The 18,279-nt window shown below is 42.7% G+C and overlaps 1 protein-coding gene across 19 annotated transcripts in view; it reads right to left on the bottom strand.

Moving 5' to 3' along the window:
• The window catches only part of FANCI (FA complementation group I), a 73,382-nt gene that overhangs the window by 9,667 nt on the left and 45,436 nt on the right, over positions 1–18,279 (bottom strand). For 12 of the 19 annotated variants that reach the window (XM_008973876.4, XM_008973877.5, XM_008973879.4 and 9 more), the window contains 15 exons: positions 17,351–17,419; positions 15,918–16,019; positions 14,768–14,944; positions 14,569–14,690; positions 13,630–13,794; positions 12,526–12,705; positions 7,607–7,773; positions 7,188–7,273; positions 6,131–6,247; positions 3,657–3,708; positions 2,332–2,459; positions 2,165–2,233; positions 1,876–1,969; positions 1,380–1,567; positions 45–98 (listed from right to left, as the gene is read on the bottom strand). In XM_008973876.4, the coding sequence (XP_008972124.2) occupies positions 45–98; positions 1,380–1,567; positions 1,876–1,969; positions 2,165–2,233; positions 2,332–2,459; positions 3,657–3,708; positions 6,131–6,247; positions 7,188–7,273; positions 7,607–7,773; positions 12,526–12,705; positions 13,630–13,794; positions 14,569–14,690; positions 14,768–14,944; positions 15,918–16,019; positions 17,351–17,419 (1,770 nt within the window). The remainder of the gene's footprint in view (positions 1–44; positions 99–1,379; positions 1,568–1,875; positions 1,970–2,164; positions 2,234–2,331; positions 2,460–3,656; positions 3,709–6,130; positions 6,248–7,187; positions 7,274–7,606; positions 7,774–12,525; positions 12,706–13,629; positions 13,795–14,568; positions 14,691–14,767; positions 14,945–15,917; positions 16,020–17,350; positions 17,420–18,279) is intronic. The other 7 variants (XM_008973878.4, XM_055098953.2, XM_055098956.2 and 4 more) reach the window with 2 other exon arrangements.

Here is an 18,279-nt window from a genome sequence, read left to right as displayed (position 1 = left end):
TAAAAGTGCTTCCCCCATTCCTAGGAAAGGCATTCTCAACTCACCAGCTTTTCCATATTTTTTGGAATTCCTCCGGAGCTCTGACACACCTGGAGATACTAATAAAAAAAGATTCCTAGATTTAGTAGACTGTCCTATGAAACTACAAGTGACTGCTGCAGTGAGCTTATGGAGTGTGACTCATCATTCTGACTGAAGAGGAAAAACAAAATTCACAGAGAAGCCAAGACACAAGCTTCCTTATTCCTCTCCTCCAAAGCTCCTGAGCTTCCCAGACAATAGGTAATGAAGGGTTTGTTTCTGATTTGCTCATTTCTTTAAAAATTCCTCAGGCTGGTAGTCCCTGCATGTAAAAAACCAACAACTTTGCTGTTTTTCCTTTTAAAGATGCCAATAAAGAGAAGAGGCTCTCAGTATTTCCACTACAGCAGCTTAGCCACATGTAGCTAGAACTACACATTCTGAGAGAGCCACACTGCTGTGATGCGGGGTGGTCCACATCTTTCTTGGATTATCTGTGCCTTTCTAAGTATTTAATATGGATCATTGCTAGGAACATAAACAGTAAGGGCAGGGTATGCCTTGTATTTTTACAAAAAATAATTTTCTTCCCCACCTTAGTACTTGATCTATAAGGCATTTAACACCTACATGTTAAAGGAATGAAAAAAGGAATAAACATCTCTTTAAGTGTCCAGACTGGTTAGAAATGGTATAATTTCTATGCATTATGGGCCCAGATTTAATTCTAGGATAGTTATAGTTTAGATTAAACCTTAGAAGGTATTTAAAAGAGGCATTCATTCTCAATCAGGTGCCACATACATGCCAAAGAATTAAGGGCCTCCAAAAGCAGATTTTTACTTTATTTTTTTAATTTTTGAGATGGAGTCTCACTCTATTGCCAAGGCTGGAGTACAGTGGCACAATCTCAGCTCACTGCAACCTCCGCCTCCTGGGTTCAAGCGATTCTCCTGCCTCAGCCTCCTGAGTAGCTGGGATTACAGGCGCCCACCACCACGCCCGGCTACTTTTTGTATTTTTAGTAGAGACGGGGTTTCACCATGTTGGCCAGGCTGGTCTCGAACTCCTGACCTCAGGTGATCCGCCCGTCTCAGCCTACCAAAGTGCTGGGATTACAGGCATGAACCACCGTGACAGGCCCAAAAGCAGATTAGAATTATAAACTGTTTTTCCCTGGCCTGTGGAGATGCCTGCCACCTACTGACCAAACTAAAATGAAACCATGACCTGCCAAGATGGAGGCAAATGCTCTCTTGTTTAGGGGCATTCTGCAGCAGTGGGCTGCTGCCCCATCCTCATCTCCTGGCTCACTGAGGTAGAATGGGGGGGCGAATCTGCTTGTCTCAAATACTCACATATCTGACAAGGGCTGTAAGTGTGGTGTACATTTTGCACAAGTCCTTTAACAAGGTGTCCACACAGCTGCCTGATGGCAGAGCTGTCTGCACCAGCTCGTGGAAAAATGTAAGCAGAGTTCCCAGTTGCATGATGATAGCTTTCTCAACAGGCTGATTTGGTAGGGTTGCCTGAGAAGAGGCCTCTTCTAAAGGGAAATAAAATTGGCACATTCAAACCCAACTTCGTTTTCTAATTAAGAGTAAAGGAGATTTAGAAATTGATTACTACTAACTAGAAAGTCTTTATGGAAAAACGAACATTCAATATGCAGAGTGAATTAATCGTGCTGTGATAAGACATATGATCTTCTACTTCTTTCATCACATAGGAAAAAATCTAGCTTAAAGGCAAACAAGAAATTTAGCTCAGGGGCTCCATTTTTATGCACCGACCCAATATGAATTTTGACCTTGCTCATGTCAATTCCTGGAATCCCAGTTGAACTTATCTTACCTGATAAGGTTTCTTGGCTCACTTGTCCCTTAAGCTTGGTGATTAGCCAGTCCACTTCTTCTAGAACCTTCTCGGCCTGACTCAGAACAAGTAACTGAAAGAAAAGAGTGCCTGGTGTGATTCACTACACACAGCTGTGGGGGTAATATAATAACTGTGGTCACGTGGCCACCTACAGGTGGGTTACAGGCCTCAGGACACAAGCCGCTATAGGACACAAGGCACTTCACATGGAGTAGAATGGAAAGAATGACAAAGCAATTCCCCATGGCTCAGGTACAACACTTACACAGACAGTGGGGGCAGCCGTTCTCAAATTCACTATTGCAAAGTGGTTTGTTTTCTCCACCTCTACATCCTGGGGAAAAGAAGAGAGGTGAGACCTAATGACAGTAAGGTTGTTCCCTTGACCCCCATCCCCACACAGGGTATTGTACTGAAGGCTCATTATAGTACCTGGTCTATATCTCCCAGATGCCCGTGGATATCCTGGGACAAGTCACGCAGCAGAATGACAGGACTCTTATACGAAACATGCAGGCTGAAGAGCAAGTTCATCAAGCTCTTGCAAAACAAGGCATCCTCTAGGAATAGGAACAAAAGCAAATTAAAAGGTAAGTTGTGGCCAAGTGCAGTGGCTCACGCCTGTAATCCCAGCACTTTGGGAGGCCGAGGCGGGTGGATCACCTGAGATCAGGAATTCAAGACCAGCCTCACCAACAGGGAGAAACCCCGTCTCTACTAAAAATATAAAATTAGCCGGGCATGGTGGCGCATGCCTGTAATCCCAGCTACTTGGGAGGCTGAGGCACGAGAATTGCTTGAACCCAGGAGGCAGAGGCTGCGGTCAGCCAAGACCGTGCCATTGCATTCCAGCCTGGGCAACAAGAGTGAAACTCTGTCTCAAAAAAAAAAAAAAAAGTTAAGTTATAACCCAGTCAGGTCCCTCAGGTATGTGCACAGGGTGTGTGGGGTGGAGTGCCTAACCAGAACAGGAGGCAGCTTGTCGTGTCTCAGGCACAACATCCCAGTGTTACACATACTACAGCCAAGCAGCTAGTCTGCAATGATGCCTCTTTATCCACATGCCCAAAGAAGGCAGACATTTCCCATCATTAGTTAAGATTACTGTAACTAGCATCCAGATCAAGTACATTACGAGTATTCTAGGGACTCCCTCCTAACTTGCCCCACCAAGGAAACTGCTATCCTGACTTCTAACGTCACAGATAAATTTTGTCTAATTTTGAACTTCATCTAAACGGAATTCTACAGTAAGTACCCTTTCCTGTGTCTGGCTTCTTTAGTTTTACAGTACATTTGTGAGATCCTCTCCAAGTTGTGTGTACATGTAGTTTGTTCATGCTTATTTGCTGTATAGGATTCCACTGTGTGAATATATCATAATTCTTTTATCCTTTCTACTGCTGATGAACACTTAGGTTTGTTTTACCTACTAAAATAGTGCTGCTAAGAGAATTCTTCCACATTTTTCTGTTGTGATTCGAATTGTTGAGTCATAGGCATATGTTTAATTTTAGTAGATATTGCTGAACAGTTTTCCATAGTGGTTATACCAATTTCTACCTCCACCCCCAGTGAACGAAAGGTCCAACTACTCTACATTCTTGCCAACACTTCGACTTGGTATTAGGTGTCTGTTTCATTTTGGCCACTCTGGTGAATGTGTAATGAATGGGGAATACCTTTTCTTTTCCAAATGCCACTGGAGGATAGTGATTTTATATAAAGCCTTTAGGAAAACATGGCAGGAAACTTACCCCGGCTGTTTTCCTTGCAAATCTTTGATGTCCAGGATAACATCTGCACAAACTAAATTAGAGATCATTCAGATATTAAAGAAACATGCCAGAGATAGACCTAGGTGCTGTCAGAACAGAAGAGTTCTAGACCTTTCCATATCTAAGCAAATCAGCTGCCAAAACATGTCCTTAGATCTCAAGTGGTAATATATGATGAAGGGCATAAAAATAAGTCCAAAATTCTAAGAATCATGAGAATAATATATAATTTAATTCTCAATGTCTGTGTCCTTACTGAGGTCCAAAAGTTTTAGGGTCCTTACACCTGAACTTCCTCTGCTTCTACCATAGTGGTCTAGGGCTAAAGCGCCCTCTTTTCTTTCCCATGCCCCCAGACTCTCCACTTGAGGATATTAGGTTATCAGAAAGGTGTGGGAAAGAGAAATCCTAGCTATAAGAACAGTAGAATTAGCATTTAGAAGCCAAAAGAACAAAGGAGGTTAGAAGAAAGAAGGGCAGAAAAAAGAGAAATAAAAGAGGCAAGAAACCAGACAGCATTTTCTTAGCTAAGTGAAGGAGACTTAAGGTCTTCAGATAGCAAGCGTCTGCATCACCAGACACACAGTCAACTTTCTGCTTCAGCAGTTCTTTCAGCTACAAAGGCACCGAAATGCCGTTATACTTAAGTGTAAATGACTAACAAGAATGCAGTTTTGATCTGTTGAGGAAAAAGGTAAATTAAGAGGCTAACTGAAAGCTCTCTACAAACTGATATTAAAAGATCTTCAGAATACCGTGTTCAATGAAATAAGCAGGATGCAGAACAAGTTTTTGTGTGAAGAGGGGTAGGATTGGGAATAAAACTCTATATTTACTTGGAAGGGAATAAAGAAGGTTGAAGGACACAAAAAACTAAAGGTGTTTACTTATTTGGGGAGAGGAGGAACTGAACAGATGGAGGACATGGGTGGGGGACACCATTTACCATAAATCTCTTGATAATCTCTGGTTTTCAAATCATAGAACTTTATTACCCATTCAAAATTAAATTTAAAAATTTTTGGCCAGGCGCGGTGGCTCACACCTGTAATCCCAGCACTTTGGGAGGCCGAGGCGGGTGAATCACGAGGTCAGGAGATCGAGATCATCCTGGCTAACACGGTGAAACCCTGTCTCTATTAAAAATAGAAAAAATTAGCCGGGTGTTGTGGCAGGCGCCTGTAGTCCCAGCTACTTGGGAGGCTGAGGCAGGAGAATGGCGTGAACCCGGAAGGCGGCGCCTGCGGTGAGCTGAGATCGCGCCACTACACTCCAGCCTGGGAGACAGAGCGAGACTCTGTCTCAAAAAAAAAAAAAAATTTTTTTTTTAAAGAGACTACCTGAAGTTAAGGGAGAAGGGGTAGGTGGTAAAACGTTTAAAAATCTAAAAGTTTAAAAGTTTAAAAAAGAAAAATTTTTTAATTTTCCTGAACATTTTAGCCTTCCTAAATCCATTTATTTTCTCTCAAATTTCCCCCTGCCCCAATTATCTATTTCTTTCTCAGTCCTTTCCTCTTTGCAGCAAAAACAGCAGTATGAAAGAACGATGATGAAAGCAAAGTGGGGGTGAGCTGTTTGGAACTGGGATGAAGTAACCAAAGGGACTTTCTTTGGGCAAACCTGGAAGTAGGACGACAGGAAGCAGCTCTGCTTTCTAGTGCCCAAACGCCTTCATACTCCCAGGCTACAGTCTTCTGAGGCAAGGGCTCACATAAAGAGGAGTATACCGCAGGGCTTCATTGTCTTTCTCAAGCCCAGGAAGTAGATGTGGTAGGAGCACACAGTCCTGGGCTCTTGAAGGTACTCTATCATCCTACAGGAAAATTACTCCTGAATGGTACAGACCCCCAACAAGTGGTCCTTCTCTTATTCTTCTGTGTGTGAACGCTCATGTGGGTGCACAGCTCTACATCTATGTGTGCACACTTACACAAACATACATACAACCTATCTCTGCAGAGGTGTTTCTGCTTTGGGACTATAGTTACACTTTCTGAATTAATCATCTTTGGTTGAATTTCCTCCAAAGTCAGTACCAGGTAACTGTGCTGAGAAAGTCAACTGCTGAATGTCAACTGCCTTCTTCATAATTAACAAAATTTCTTCTTAGAAAAGAAGGGGAAACACCAAGAGTGGCAAAGAACACAGGTTTAAGAAGGTTGAAGGCACCAAAGATCAACACAGGATTCTTTCTGTGGTGTTTCACTCTACCCTGAACAAACAAAACAAAAGCAGTATGTTCTTGCCCTGTATGGCTGCATGTAAGTATGTTGTGGTAGACACATTACATAGGAAAGAATACATCTTATAGGTCTTATATTAACTCAGGTGTATAATTAAACACATTATGTAAAATAAGCTCAATTTCAACAGGACATTTAGATATACACTTTTATGATGCAATAATCCTTGCCTTCTGAGGAATGCTAAATGGGATTGAGTGGTACTAGTACCTGAGGCGAGGAGGGCTCCAGTAACTTGGACAAACTGGTAAGAACAGTGACTAGCAGGAGGGCTTCTTTGCTATTAAAATCTTCCTCTTGACTGCTAAGTAAATTCAACAAGGACCTCTGAGAAAGGAAGGCACACACAGCAAGCAATGTTAGCAGACACGTTCCTATCAGGAAGAAGAGGCATCTAGTCAGAGACTCCTAAGACTAGGACAGAAAGAATTCAAAGCTACCAAAATTCTAAGAGGATAAAATCTGAAAATAAACCTGAATTGAGCAGTAGTTTCCTAAGCTGTTTTTGACCATAATCCTCTCTGAGAATGCTCCTGAAAACTGGCTCTTTCCGTTCCAACCCCATGCTAAATGTAGATAATGAACTACGTACCCAATTTCTGGTGGCTTACAGCTCCCTGGAGCCTATCCATTGATCTCAGGCTTAGACAAGGCACCAAACCCAGCATTGCTTATATACCTTCCCTGTTACCTGAAATAACTATGTATTTGATTATTTGTCAGTGTCTTTCTACTATAATGTAAGCTCCATAAGGATAGGAATATTTTGTCTCTTTTGTTCCCTGCTACATCCCCAGCACCTAGAACTGTTTCTGGCACATGGTAGGAACTTCAGAATTACTTGTTAAATAAAAAACTCCTGTGATAGAACATCCTGATATTTTGACAACTATTGGTTAGAAACTAACAAGCTTTATTGTCCAGTGTTTACGTAGTCTGTCAGACCAAGCCAAATTATACCACAGACTCAGAAAACAAAAACACAGACTCTATGCCTTGAAGACTCCTTTCTGTTTACATCAACTCAAACAGTGGTCCTTAGAAGTAATGAGTATTGCAGGTTGGGGTGGCTAAATACGTATCCTCACTAGGGTCCTTTTAAATACATTATCTTCCATTCTGAGAGCTATGTCCTGTTGCCTGTATGACCCAGAAAAAATTCTTCTCCTACTTGGTCACTGTCTGCCCATTCTTACCAGCTGCGCCTGCTAACAGTTCCTTTGCAAAGCCTCTCAGGCCAGTACAGCAGCTTCGCAAGGCTTCTCACCTGAAATTGCCGGATCTGGAATGCTGTTCTCTGAGTGACACTGACATCTGCATCTTCTCTCTCTTCTCCTTCCTTATCTGTGACATCTAGGAATGGAAAAGAAACTCTTGTCTTCTTTGATATAAACTCATACTTTTTGGCCTTTTAATAGCTAAAATTTTTGAAAGCCAAAAAAAAGTCTAAAGGCAGACTTAAATTTCTAAAATTTTGTGATTTCTTAATACTATATTCCATTTTCCAGCCACTCTTTGTGGTTGAATGTAATCCAGTAGGTACCAATCCTGAATCCACTAGATGTCACTCCTTAGCAACATTAGGACTGTTCTCAAGTGTCTTCTGGTAGGTTAACAAATGGAATTAAGGGGTTGAGCTAAGGAGAAACCTAAATCAAGCCTATTTATTGATACTGCAATGCTCACCCAGAGCTCTGAGAAACTGCTGAATCTTGGGCTGATAGAACTGTTGCACAGCACTGAATATTTTCTGTAAACCCTCCAAGCACAGCAGTGAGATGCTCTTTCCTTTCTCTTTCTTTCCCGACTCTTCCACTGAAGTAGGAATTGAAGTGTATCTCCATAGCAAGACTCTGAAGCAGGAGAAAGTGGTATCGTTTTTAAAGACAGGTTCACTGAGATAAAATAACAAACAGTAAAATTCTTACCCTGTAGGTGAACAGTTCTAGAAGTTTAAAAAAACTTACATGGTTGTGTAATCTCCCCACAATCAAGGTATTTCTATCACTCTAAAAGTTCCCTTGTGCTCACTGATAGTCAATTCTCTCCTCCCATTTCCAAGCAACTACTGATCTAATTTCTGTCCCTATGGTTTTACTTTCTACGAAACATCATACAAAAATGGTTATCATTCAGTATATAGCCTTCTGAGTCTGCCTTTAACACAGCAGACTCTATATTCATCAGGGATATTGCTATGCAGTTTCCTTGCAATGGTCTGGGTCTGGTTTGGTATCAGGGTAATGCTGACCTCATTAATTAAATGAGGTGGAATATGTTCTCTCCTATTTCCTGGAAGAATTTGCACAGAATTTACATTACTTCTCCCTTAAATGTTTGGATGAATTTACCACTGAATAGACCTAGATCTGAAGTTTTGTGAAAAAAATTTGAACCACAAATTCAATTTCTTTGAATAGAGATAAGATTACTCAGGTTTTTTTGAATAGAGATAAGATTACTCAGGTTTTTTTTTTGGTGTTTTTTTTTTTTTTTTTTTGAGACAGAGTCTCACTCTGTCACCCAGGCTGGAGTGCAGTGGGGTGATCTCACTGCAAACTCACACCTCCCAGATTCAAGTGGTCTTCCTGCCTCAGCTTCCTGAGTAGCTGGGACTACAAGTGCATACCACCACGCCCAGCTAATTTTTGTATTTTTTTTAGTAGAGTTGGGGTTTCACCATGTTGGCCAGGCTGGTCTTGAACTGCTGACCTCAGGTGATCCACCTGCCTCGGCCTCCCAAAAGTGCTGGGATTACAGATGTGAGCTACCACGCCCGGCCAGGTTGCCTATTTTTTGTTGAGTGAGCTTTCAAGAAATCTGTCCATTAAACTTAAAAGTTTACTGGCATAAAATCGTTAATATTCTATTATCTATTTTTTAGCATCTGTAAGATCAGTAGTGATGTCCCTTCTTCCTCAATTCTGCTATTTGTAATGTGTCTTCTCTTTTCCTGATTAGTCTGGCTAAAGTTCATTAAATTTATTGATCTTCTCAAAGAACCAGCTTTCTTTTAATGTTTTCTATTTTAATTTTCTGCTTCTTCATAGTTGTGCTTTTCTCTGCTTCCTTCCTTCTGATTACTTTCATTATAATTTGCTCTTCTTTTTCTATTTTCTTAATGTGGAAGTTTATATGGGAGATTTGAGATTTTTAAATCACTAATTGCTTTAATTTCCTCAATAGTGCTTTGGCTGGATCATATCTTTTGACATGCTGTTTGTTTCCATTCTATTCAAGATGTTTTCTAATTTCCCTTACGACTTTTTGACTATGGGCTATTTAAAAATGCATTTAATTTCTAATATATGGGGATTATCTAGATATCTTTCTGTTGCTGCTTTCTTCTTTAATTCTGTTTGGTCAGAGAATTTCTACTTTTTTAATTTGCTGAGTTTTATGGCCCAAAATATGGCTCATCTTGGTGAATACACCATGTGCACATAAAAAGAAGTGTGTATTTTGAAGGTGCTGTGGAGTGTTCTTATAAGTGTCAATTAAATCAAGCTGGGTGACAGTGTTGTTCACTTTCTCTACCTCCTTTCAGTAGATTTTCTATCTACTGGTTTTTTTTTGTTTTGTTTTCTGTGTTTTGACTATGGAGAGAGGGCTGATTACATTAATTAAGGATTTGTCTATTTTTCCTTCAGTTCCATCAGTTTTTGCTTTAAGTATTTTGAATCACTTAACCATTATGTAATATCCCTCTTTTTTTCCCCCAATAATAGCATAACATTTTATATGTGACTAACAATCCATATCAAAGCAAGACTAGAAGTCCTGGGAACCGAAGAGCTCAAGGCCAGCCTGGGCAACTCTGCAAACCCCATCTCTTTAAATAAAACAAAAACAAAAACAAAAAAAAAAACGAGCCCCCTCCCCCTCCCCACGGTCTCCCTCTCCCTCTCTTTCCACGGTCTCCCTCTGATGCCGAGCCGAAGCTGGACTGTACTGCTGCCATCTCGGCTCACTGCAACCTCCCTGCCTGATTCTCCTGCCTCAGCCTGCCAAGTGCCTGCGATTGCCGCCATGCCTGACTGGTTTTCGTATTTTTTTGATGGAGACGGGGTTTCGCTGTGTTGGCCGGGTTGGTCTCCAGCTCCTAACCGCGAGTGATCCGCCAGCCTCGGCCTCCCGAGGTGCCGGGATTGCAGACGGAGTCTCATTCACTCAGTGCTCAATGGTGCCCAGGCTGGAGGGCAGTGGCGTGATCTCGGCTCGCTACAACCTCCACCTCCCAGCCGCCTGCCTTGGCCTCCCAAAGTGCCGAGACTGCAGCCTCTGCCCGGCCGCCACCCCATCTGGGAAGTGAGGAGCGTCTCTGCCTGGCCGCCCATCGTCTGGGATGTGAGGAGCCCCTCTGCCTGGCTGCCCAGTCTGGAAAGTGAGGAGCGTCTCTGCCCGGCCGCCATCCCATCTAGGAGGTGAGGAGCGCCTCTTCCCGGCCGCCATCCCATCTAGGAAGTGAGGAGCGTCTCTGCCCGGCCGCCCATCGTCTGAGATGTGGGGAGCGCCTCTGCCCCGCCGCCCTATCTGGGATGTGAGGAGCGCCTCTGCCCGGCCGCCCCATCTGTGAGGAGCCCCGCCGCCCGGCAGCCACCCCGTCCGGGAGGGAGGTGGGGGTCAGCCCCCGCCAGGCCAGCCGCCCCATCCGGGAGGGAGGTGGGGGGGTCAGCCCCCCGCCAGGCCAGCCGCCCCGTCCGGGAGGGAGGTGGGGGTGTCAGCCCCCCGCCCGGCCAGCCACCCCGTCCGGGAGGGAGGTGGGGGGGGGGTCAGCCCCCCGCCCGGCCAGCCACCCCGTCCGGGAGGTGAGGGGCGCCTCTGCCCGGCCGCCCCTACTGGGAAGTGAGGAGCCCCTCTGCCCGGCCAGCCGTCCCGTCCAGGAGGGAGGTGGGGGGGTCAGCCCCCCGCCTGGCCAGGCGCCCCGTCCGGGAGGTGAGGGGCGCCTCTGCCTGGCCGCCCCTACTGGGAAGTGAGGAGCCCCTCTGCCCAGCCACCACCCCGTCTGGGAGGTGTACCCAACAGCTCATTGAGAACGGGCCACGATGACAATGGCGGTTTTGTGGAATAGAAAGGGGGGAAAGGTGGGGAAAAGATTGAGAAATCGGATGGTTGCCGTGTCTGTGTAGAAAGAAGTAGACATGGGAGACTTTTCATTTTGTTATGTACTAAGAAAAATTCTTCTGCCTTGGGATCCTTTGATCTATGACCTTACCCCTAACCCCGTGCTCTCTGAAACATGTGCTGTGTCCACTCAGGGTTAAATGGAAAAAAAAAAAAAAAAAAACGGAAAAAACAAAAGCCACAGTGGCTCAGGCCTGTAATCCCAGCACTTTGGGAGGCTGAGATGGGCATATCGCTTGAGCCCAGGAGTTCAAGACCAGCCTGGGCAATATGGTGAAATCCTATCTCTACAGAAAATTAAAAAAAAAAATAAGGGCCGGGTGCAGTGGCTCACGCCTGTAAACCCAGCACTTTGGGAGGCCAGGGTGGTGGATCACCTGAGGTCAGGAGTTCGAGACCAGCCTGGCCAACATGGTGAAACCCTGTCTCTACTAAAAATACAAAAATTAGCAGGGCATGGTGGTGCCCTGTAATCCCAGCTACTTGGGAGACTGAGGCAGGAGGATCACTGGAACCAGGGAGGCCGAGTTGCAGTAAGCCAAGATCACGCCACTGCACTCTAGCCTGGGTGACAGAGCAAGACCCTGTCTCCAAAAAAAGTAGTAAATAAAATAAACTAAAATTAAAAATTAAAAAGTAGTTGGGCATGGTGGTGTGCACCTGTAGTCCCAGCTACTCAGAAAGCTGCAGTGGAAGGACTGCCTGAACCTGGGAGGAAGGGGTTGTAGTGAGCCGAGATTGCACCACGGCATTCCACCCTGGGCAATAGAGCGAGACTCTCTCAAAAAAAGCCAAAAAAAAGCCAAAACAACAACAACAACAACAACAAAAAACAAAAGGGGGGGGCGCCAGGGGAAGGCAAGACTAGAAAAAAGACCCTATGTCAATGACTGCACTTTTTTTCACTCTTTTGAGATGGAGTTTCGCTCTTGTTGCCCAGGCTAGAGTGCAATGGCACAATCTAGGCTCACTGCAACCTCCGCCTCCCAGGTCCGAGCAATTCTCCTGCCTCAGCCTCCCGAGTAGCTGGTATGACAGGCATGTGCCACCATGCCAGGCTAATTTTTGTATTTTTAGTAGAGATAGGGTTTCTCCATGTTGGTCAGACTGGTCTCGAACTCCCAACCTCAGGTAATCCACCCGGCTCGGCCTCCCAAAGTGCTGGGATTACAGGCATGAGCTGCCGTGTCTGGCTTTTTTTTTTCTTTTGAGAGTCTTGCCCTGTCACCCAGGCTAGAGTGCAGTGGTATGAACTCAGCTCACTGCGACCTCCACCTCCCGGTTCAAGTGATTCTCTTGCCTCAGCTTCCTGAGTAGCTGGGATTACAGGTGCCTGCCACGACACCTGGCTAATTTTTTATATTCTTTCACTCCTAAAATATGTCCAACCTCAAATTACCTTCATCCTCTGTTCCCAGTTTATTCTCTTGGAGACACCACAGCCAAGTGGAATAAGTTTCTAAGGGGTGGGAGTGGCTTACCGAGTTATGTCACAGAGGTTCTGAAAGATCTTGTCTGGGTTTTGGCCATCAGGGCCACTCACATGCCCTGTTTCCTTTAGCTGCTGTACTTTCTGCAGAGCTACATTCACTGCATAGCGCATAAACTCATTGCTGGACCTGAGAACAGAAAGGCTTTCTTGGTGGCTTTGGATACTATCCCTAGAGAGAGACAGAGAGAGAGAAAGAAAAAGGAAGATTCCCTTACTGCTATTGGTATATGGAATTAGGCTTTCTAGAAATTGTTCAGAAAAGCAGCACCCAACAGAGCTTGCCAGTAAGTTCCGACTGGCAGACTCTCTAGGCAGCCCAAGCTATAGTCACTGCTATGGCTGCCCTTTTATAATCGTTATTCTTAGTGGTTCCTCATTTTCTCTCCCTCCCCAAATCCTTTACTTTGATAAAATTTAAATGTCAGTCTTAGTCTTTTAGTTTTTTTTTTGTCCCTTTGTATTTTTAATTCAGTCACCCCCCTACCTTTTTATTTATTTATTTATTTAGGCAGAATTTTGTTCTTGTTGCCCAGGCTGGAGTGCAATGGCATGATCTCAGCTCACTGCAACCTCTGCCTCCTGGGTTCAAGTGAGTCTCCTGCCTCGGCCTCCCAAGTAGCCGGGACTACAGGTGCGCACCACCATGCCCGGCTAATTTTGTATTTTTAGTAGAGATGAGGTTGCACCATATCGGTCATGGCTGATCTTGAACTTTTGACCTCAGGTGATCCACCCACCTCCGTCTACCAAAGTACTGGGATTACAGGAGTGAGGCACCATGCCTGGCACCCCCTACCTTTTTAAATCTGTTATCTTGTACAAGCTACTTATATAGATTTTCTTAAAACACCCTGCTGGAATTCATCCCTATCTTTTCATTTATTGGCCCACTGTTTCTCATTTGTCCTTTAATAATTCAAGGTACCTACTTAAAGTACCTACCTAGGATTGTCCAGCTTTTATTTCAAGAAAAATAAAACCTCCTGACTTATTTCTTACTGTAAACAATCCAAACGAAGTGAAACAAGTGAGCCTAGGTAGGTATACGATCCTCAGGGAGTGGCTGTCTTTAAGCACTCTAGCAGAACCTTACCTGAAAAGAGCAGTGAGAAGACTGGACACAAATTTCATGGACAAAAGACTATCATTTGTCTTGTTGGCCGTTTTAGTTTTGGCTTTACCAGCTTTTTCATTAAGAATGTCAGAGAGTTTTTTGTAACACATAAATAAGCTCAGAATGTCCTCAAACCTATTCTTACTGTAAAAAACAAAAAAGAGACCGCTAAGGACAAACATCAGAATATTGTGGTTTACTTTTACATATGATAATAAAGAAATCACAATGTTTCTTTAAATGTCATATTTTAGACGTATCATTATAAATGAATAGAACTTCATTAATATAATACTCCCAGGTCACAGCAATCTATCTGGGTTTTGTTTCCCCTGGTGTGACCTTGGCTCACGGCAACCTCCGCCTCCCAGGCTCAAGTGATTCCCCTGCCTCAGCCTCCCGAGTAGCTAGGACTACAGGTCCCAGCCACTAACACCTGGCTAATTTTTACATTATTAGTAGAGATGGGGTTTCACCATGTTGGCCAGGCTGGTCTTGAACTCCTGACCTCAAGTGATACACCCAGCTTGGCCTCCCAAAGTTCTGGGATTACAGGCGTAAGCCACCGCACCTGGCCTCCCCTCCCTTATTTATACCAGTCCCTGCAGAGTATTAAAGTCCAATACTACCACCAATCAAAATTTCCATGTTAAAATTAGGGGTTCTTGAATTCAGGGTCTGGGAAATTCTGAGTAAGTGAAACCCTGCTGGAAGGCTTTCATTTTATAGGCCTGGTAAGCATATACTTCAGCGCTCTCTAGTGGAAAGAACACAGTTTAGTCTTAGACTAGGTGCTCATTTAAGAGACAGTGTCATCGTCTGTGGTCTGTTTACTGCCTAGAATATTGCTACAGTAAAAATATGTAAATAAAATGGAGAATTCATCAAATTACAAATGGAGTTATAGCAATACCTTACCTGAAACTACTTATGGAGAAATTGTATTCTATTAAAACCTCACAAACTCCCATCACAAGAAAAGCACAGATATTATTTTTTATGCCAATACTGGTGCTCTGAGAAAAATCTGCTGATTTATCCTAAAAGACACAAGATAAAAATTAATAAGCTACTAAAGAACTCCATCATTCAATACAGCTGAGGACTTAGCAATTACCAGTTCAAAGTCTTCCAGCTCACTCTTAATCATTCTATTAGTAATGGACTCCAATATATCATCTAGGTCTTCGTAGAATGCCTCTTCCTCCTCCTCTTCCTCCTCGCCCTGCTGTAAGGGTATGACTGTATTCTTATACCAGGCCAAACAATGCTGAATACAACACAGCAGATAATCCTGTAGGAGAAAATAAGTAAATTAAATACTCTTGAGTGTTGTTGGATAACTTATAAAGTTGTTCATAACCAGCAAATAACTCTTATCTATAAGGCTAAAGAAAATGATTCATTGGCGTTACAAATTAAGTCCATCTAAATTAACAAAACTGGGAAAATTAATTGAACAGCAGCATCCTTTTCTAATGCTTCCCCCCGAAAATTGGCCTAAGTGGCTGACACCTCAAAATGCAACATTAGATGTGCTATCTCTGGTCTGATAAATAACCCTGGAGCTAGGTGGTGAAGTTAAATCTTCTCTAGTTCATTTGAGTCCCAGAGGCTATTCTAAAGATAGAGGTTTATGTTGAGGGAATCTTTAGGAGACCAACACAGCATCTTAGATCTAGGCTGAGGACATCTCATGTCACAGAAGGCACAAAAATGAAGGCAAGATATGACAACTGAAAGACTTCCTCCTTTCTTCTGCCATGAGTTATAAGTCACTTGGGGTGGGAGTTTCCATTTTTATCCTCTTCGCTGTCCTTCTGAGGCTAGATAAGAACAGAAAGTCAACCAGGCCTAGCTCCTCTGAAGGTTCAACAGTGCCAATCCTAGTTCAGCCTAAATCATATACTTCCTCTAGACTAATGAAGCAGGTCCCCTAGGTTCATCTGTTCGTAGGTGACATCATCCCTCTCCCCATTCTAAAGTACATTTATTTAGTGAATGTAATCAAAGATTCATAAATGAGATAAAATATTCTCTGGGGGAAGTGATGGAAGCCTTGATTTAGTAAAAGGCTAACATGGAGATAACTTACCAATAGATCCAAAATGATAATGGTTCAGAAATGATAAGCAGGGAAGACTTAAAAGTAAACATTCATTGGAAGAACCAGGAAGAGAGTTTCACAGGGAAAGGTATCTCTTTGCAAAGTTCAACCCTATCCTTAATACTAAAAATAATGGTTGAAGGAAGAATAAAAGTCTCACCAGTGGTTCTTGTAGAGAGATCTTATCTCCTTGGGTCAGAATACAAGCTTCTAATTTCAGAGGAGGCAGCAGATCAGGTTTTGGCTCATAGAACTGTTTTAACTGTGTATAGTAAGAAAAAAAAGACATCTTGGCTCATAAATGCTTTTTACTTTTTTAACTTGTCAGGTGAAAGGTATCTTTAATGTCTAATGCCTTCTAACACACATTTCTCAACTGTTCAAAGAACAATGCAGCCAAGTTTTTATTTCTTTGGCTCACCCACATCCTGTGCTCTTGCTTTGGATATTGTACAGATTAGGATCATCTTTCCTATTCCAATTCCTTCTATTCCTAAACTTGTACATGCAATCAACATTTTCAGTTAACTTGGAGGTTAAAAATACAGGATCCAGAGTCAGACTGGCTGAGTCCAAGATCCCAGTACCACTACTTATTACTGGTTTTTATAAAAGTATCTGTACCTTGATTCCTCATCTTAAAAATGAGGATATTATTAATAATCATTGTATAAGGATTAAACATGACAATACATGTAAAGTACTTCAAACAGTATTTGGCATATAAGACAGCCAAAAAAAATATGAGTTATTATTTTTCTCCTTTTAACTTTTGGAGTCTGCAGAATTTTACTGTCCTGCATATTAACCTGAGTCAGAAAGCGCTATTCTATGCCTTCAAACATAATTTTCTATTTTTGTTAAACGTGTGAATGTAGATGTGTTGATTACAGTTTGAAAGATACAATATAGCTGACAGAATATAAATTTTATATAGGATCAAGCCTAAGGCCAGATGAAAAGCTTTTGATGGACAGTATGGGAACTTCCAATAATTTCACACATCTGAGACCTTAATTTTAAATGAAACTTCATAACTATCACAAAGCAATGGCATTGAGAGACAGCAAACAAAATGATAGACTAGGGGTCTAAAGGAACCCTCCTGGTAGAGAGTCTCTATATGAATTCTTCTAGTCTTGAAGATTAGAAGAATTTAATCTTCTAATTTAAAAATTTGTTAACTGAAAAGTGCAGAAAGGAATGTAAAAGACATCCATGTATCCATTACCCAGATTTAAGAAATAATATTTTGCTATATTTGTTTTGGATTTCTTTTTTCTTTCAGAAATATAACATAATGGATACAGCTGCAATGGTCCTTATATAAATGGTTCTTCAAAATGTCCTTCTGACTTAGGATACAGACTGTTAATTCACAAGGATAACTGCTAGATGATGGTATTATGGCAGACAGGTAAGTGGTGACCGAGATAAGACAACCCAGAACAGCATAACATACCCACAGCATGTTCACAAAGTACCAATGTACTAGTTGGGAATTATTTTATATTTTGAAAGGTCTAAAAACCATCAACTGTCTCTCGATCCTTGATGGTCTGTTTTCCATATATCCATAAAAATGTATTTTACCTGTGAGAGCAGAGTTTGCATGACTGAATTAGCCAGCTGAGAGTTCCTTCGAAGAACATCATAAAACCCCTAAGAGGAATCAAAGAGAAGAAATAAGCACTTTAACAGAGATACTAGTGATCTGGACAATCATAACTTAAAAATAACACTTTCTTTATCCTCTTCTCAGTTTTTTCCTATTGAGACCATATTTGACGGTCCTAAATGCCCTAATATAAATGACCATATTTTTTTCCCACCCAAAATGTCCTAGTCTTAGTTAAGAACTGCTCAGAGTAAAATCCTGGGGAAGCCAGGTGCAGTAACTCACACCTGTAATCCCAGCACTGTGGGAGGCTGAGACAGGCAGATCACTTGAGGCCAAGAGTTCGAGACCAGCCTGGCCAACACAGCAAAACCCTGTCTCTACTAAAAAATACAAAAATTAGCCAGGTGTGGTGGCACATGCCTGTAATCACAGCTACTCGGGAGGCTGAGGTATGAAGGTTGCAGTGAGCTGAGATCACACCAGTGCACTCCAGCCTGGGCAGTAGAGCAAAACTCTGTCTCAAAAAAAAAAAAAAAAAAAAAATCCTGGGGAGAACTTTCTTTCTGGAACCTGGAAAAGAGGTTATACAGTTCATCTGTGAGTAAAAGCAAATGAGAATTGATCAAAAAATTTTTTTTGTTTAAAGAAAAGAAACAGGCCAGACACGGTGGCTCATGCCTGTAATCCCAGCACTTTGGAAGGCCAAGGCAGGAGGGATCACCTGAGGTCAGGAGGTCGAGACCAGCCTGGTCAACATGGTGAAACCCCATCTCTACTAAAAATATAAAAATTAGCCAGGCATGGTGATGCACGCCTGTGATCCCAGCTACTTGGGAGGTTGAGGCAGGAGAATCGCTTAAACTAGGGATGGGGAGGTTGTGGTGAGCTGAGACCCGAGACC

The sequence above is a fragment of the Pan paniscus genome, chromosome 16 (assembly GCF_029289425.2).
Source record: "Pan paniscus chromosome 16, NHGRI_mPanPan1-v2.0_pri, whole genome shotgun sequence".
Taxonomy (NCBI): domain Eukaryota; kingdom Metazoa; phylum Chordata; class Mammalia; order Primates; family Hominidae; genus Pan; species Pan paniscus.
This window is presented reverse-complemented; position numbering and strand designations above follow the sequence as displayed.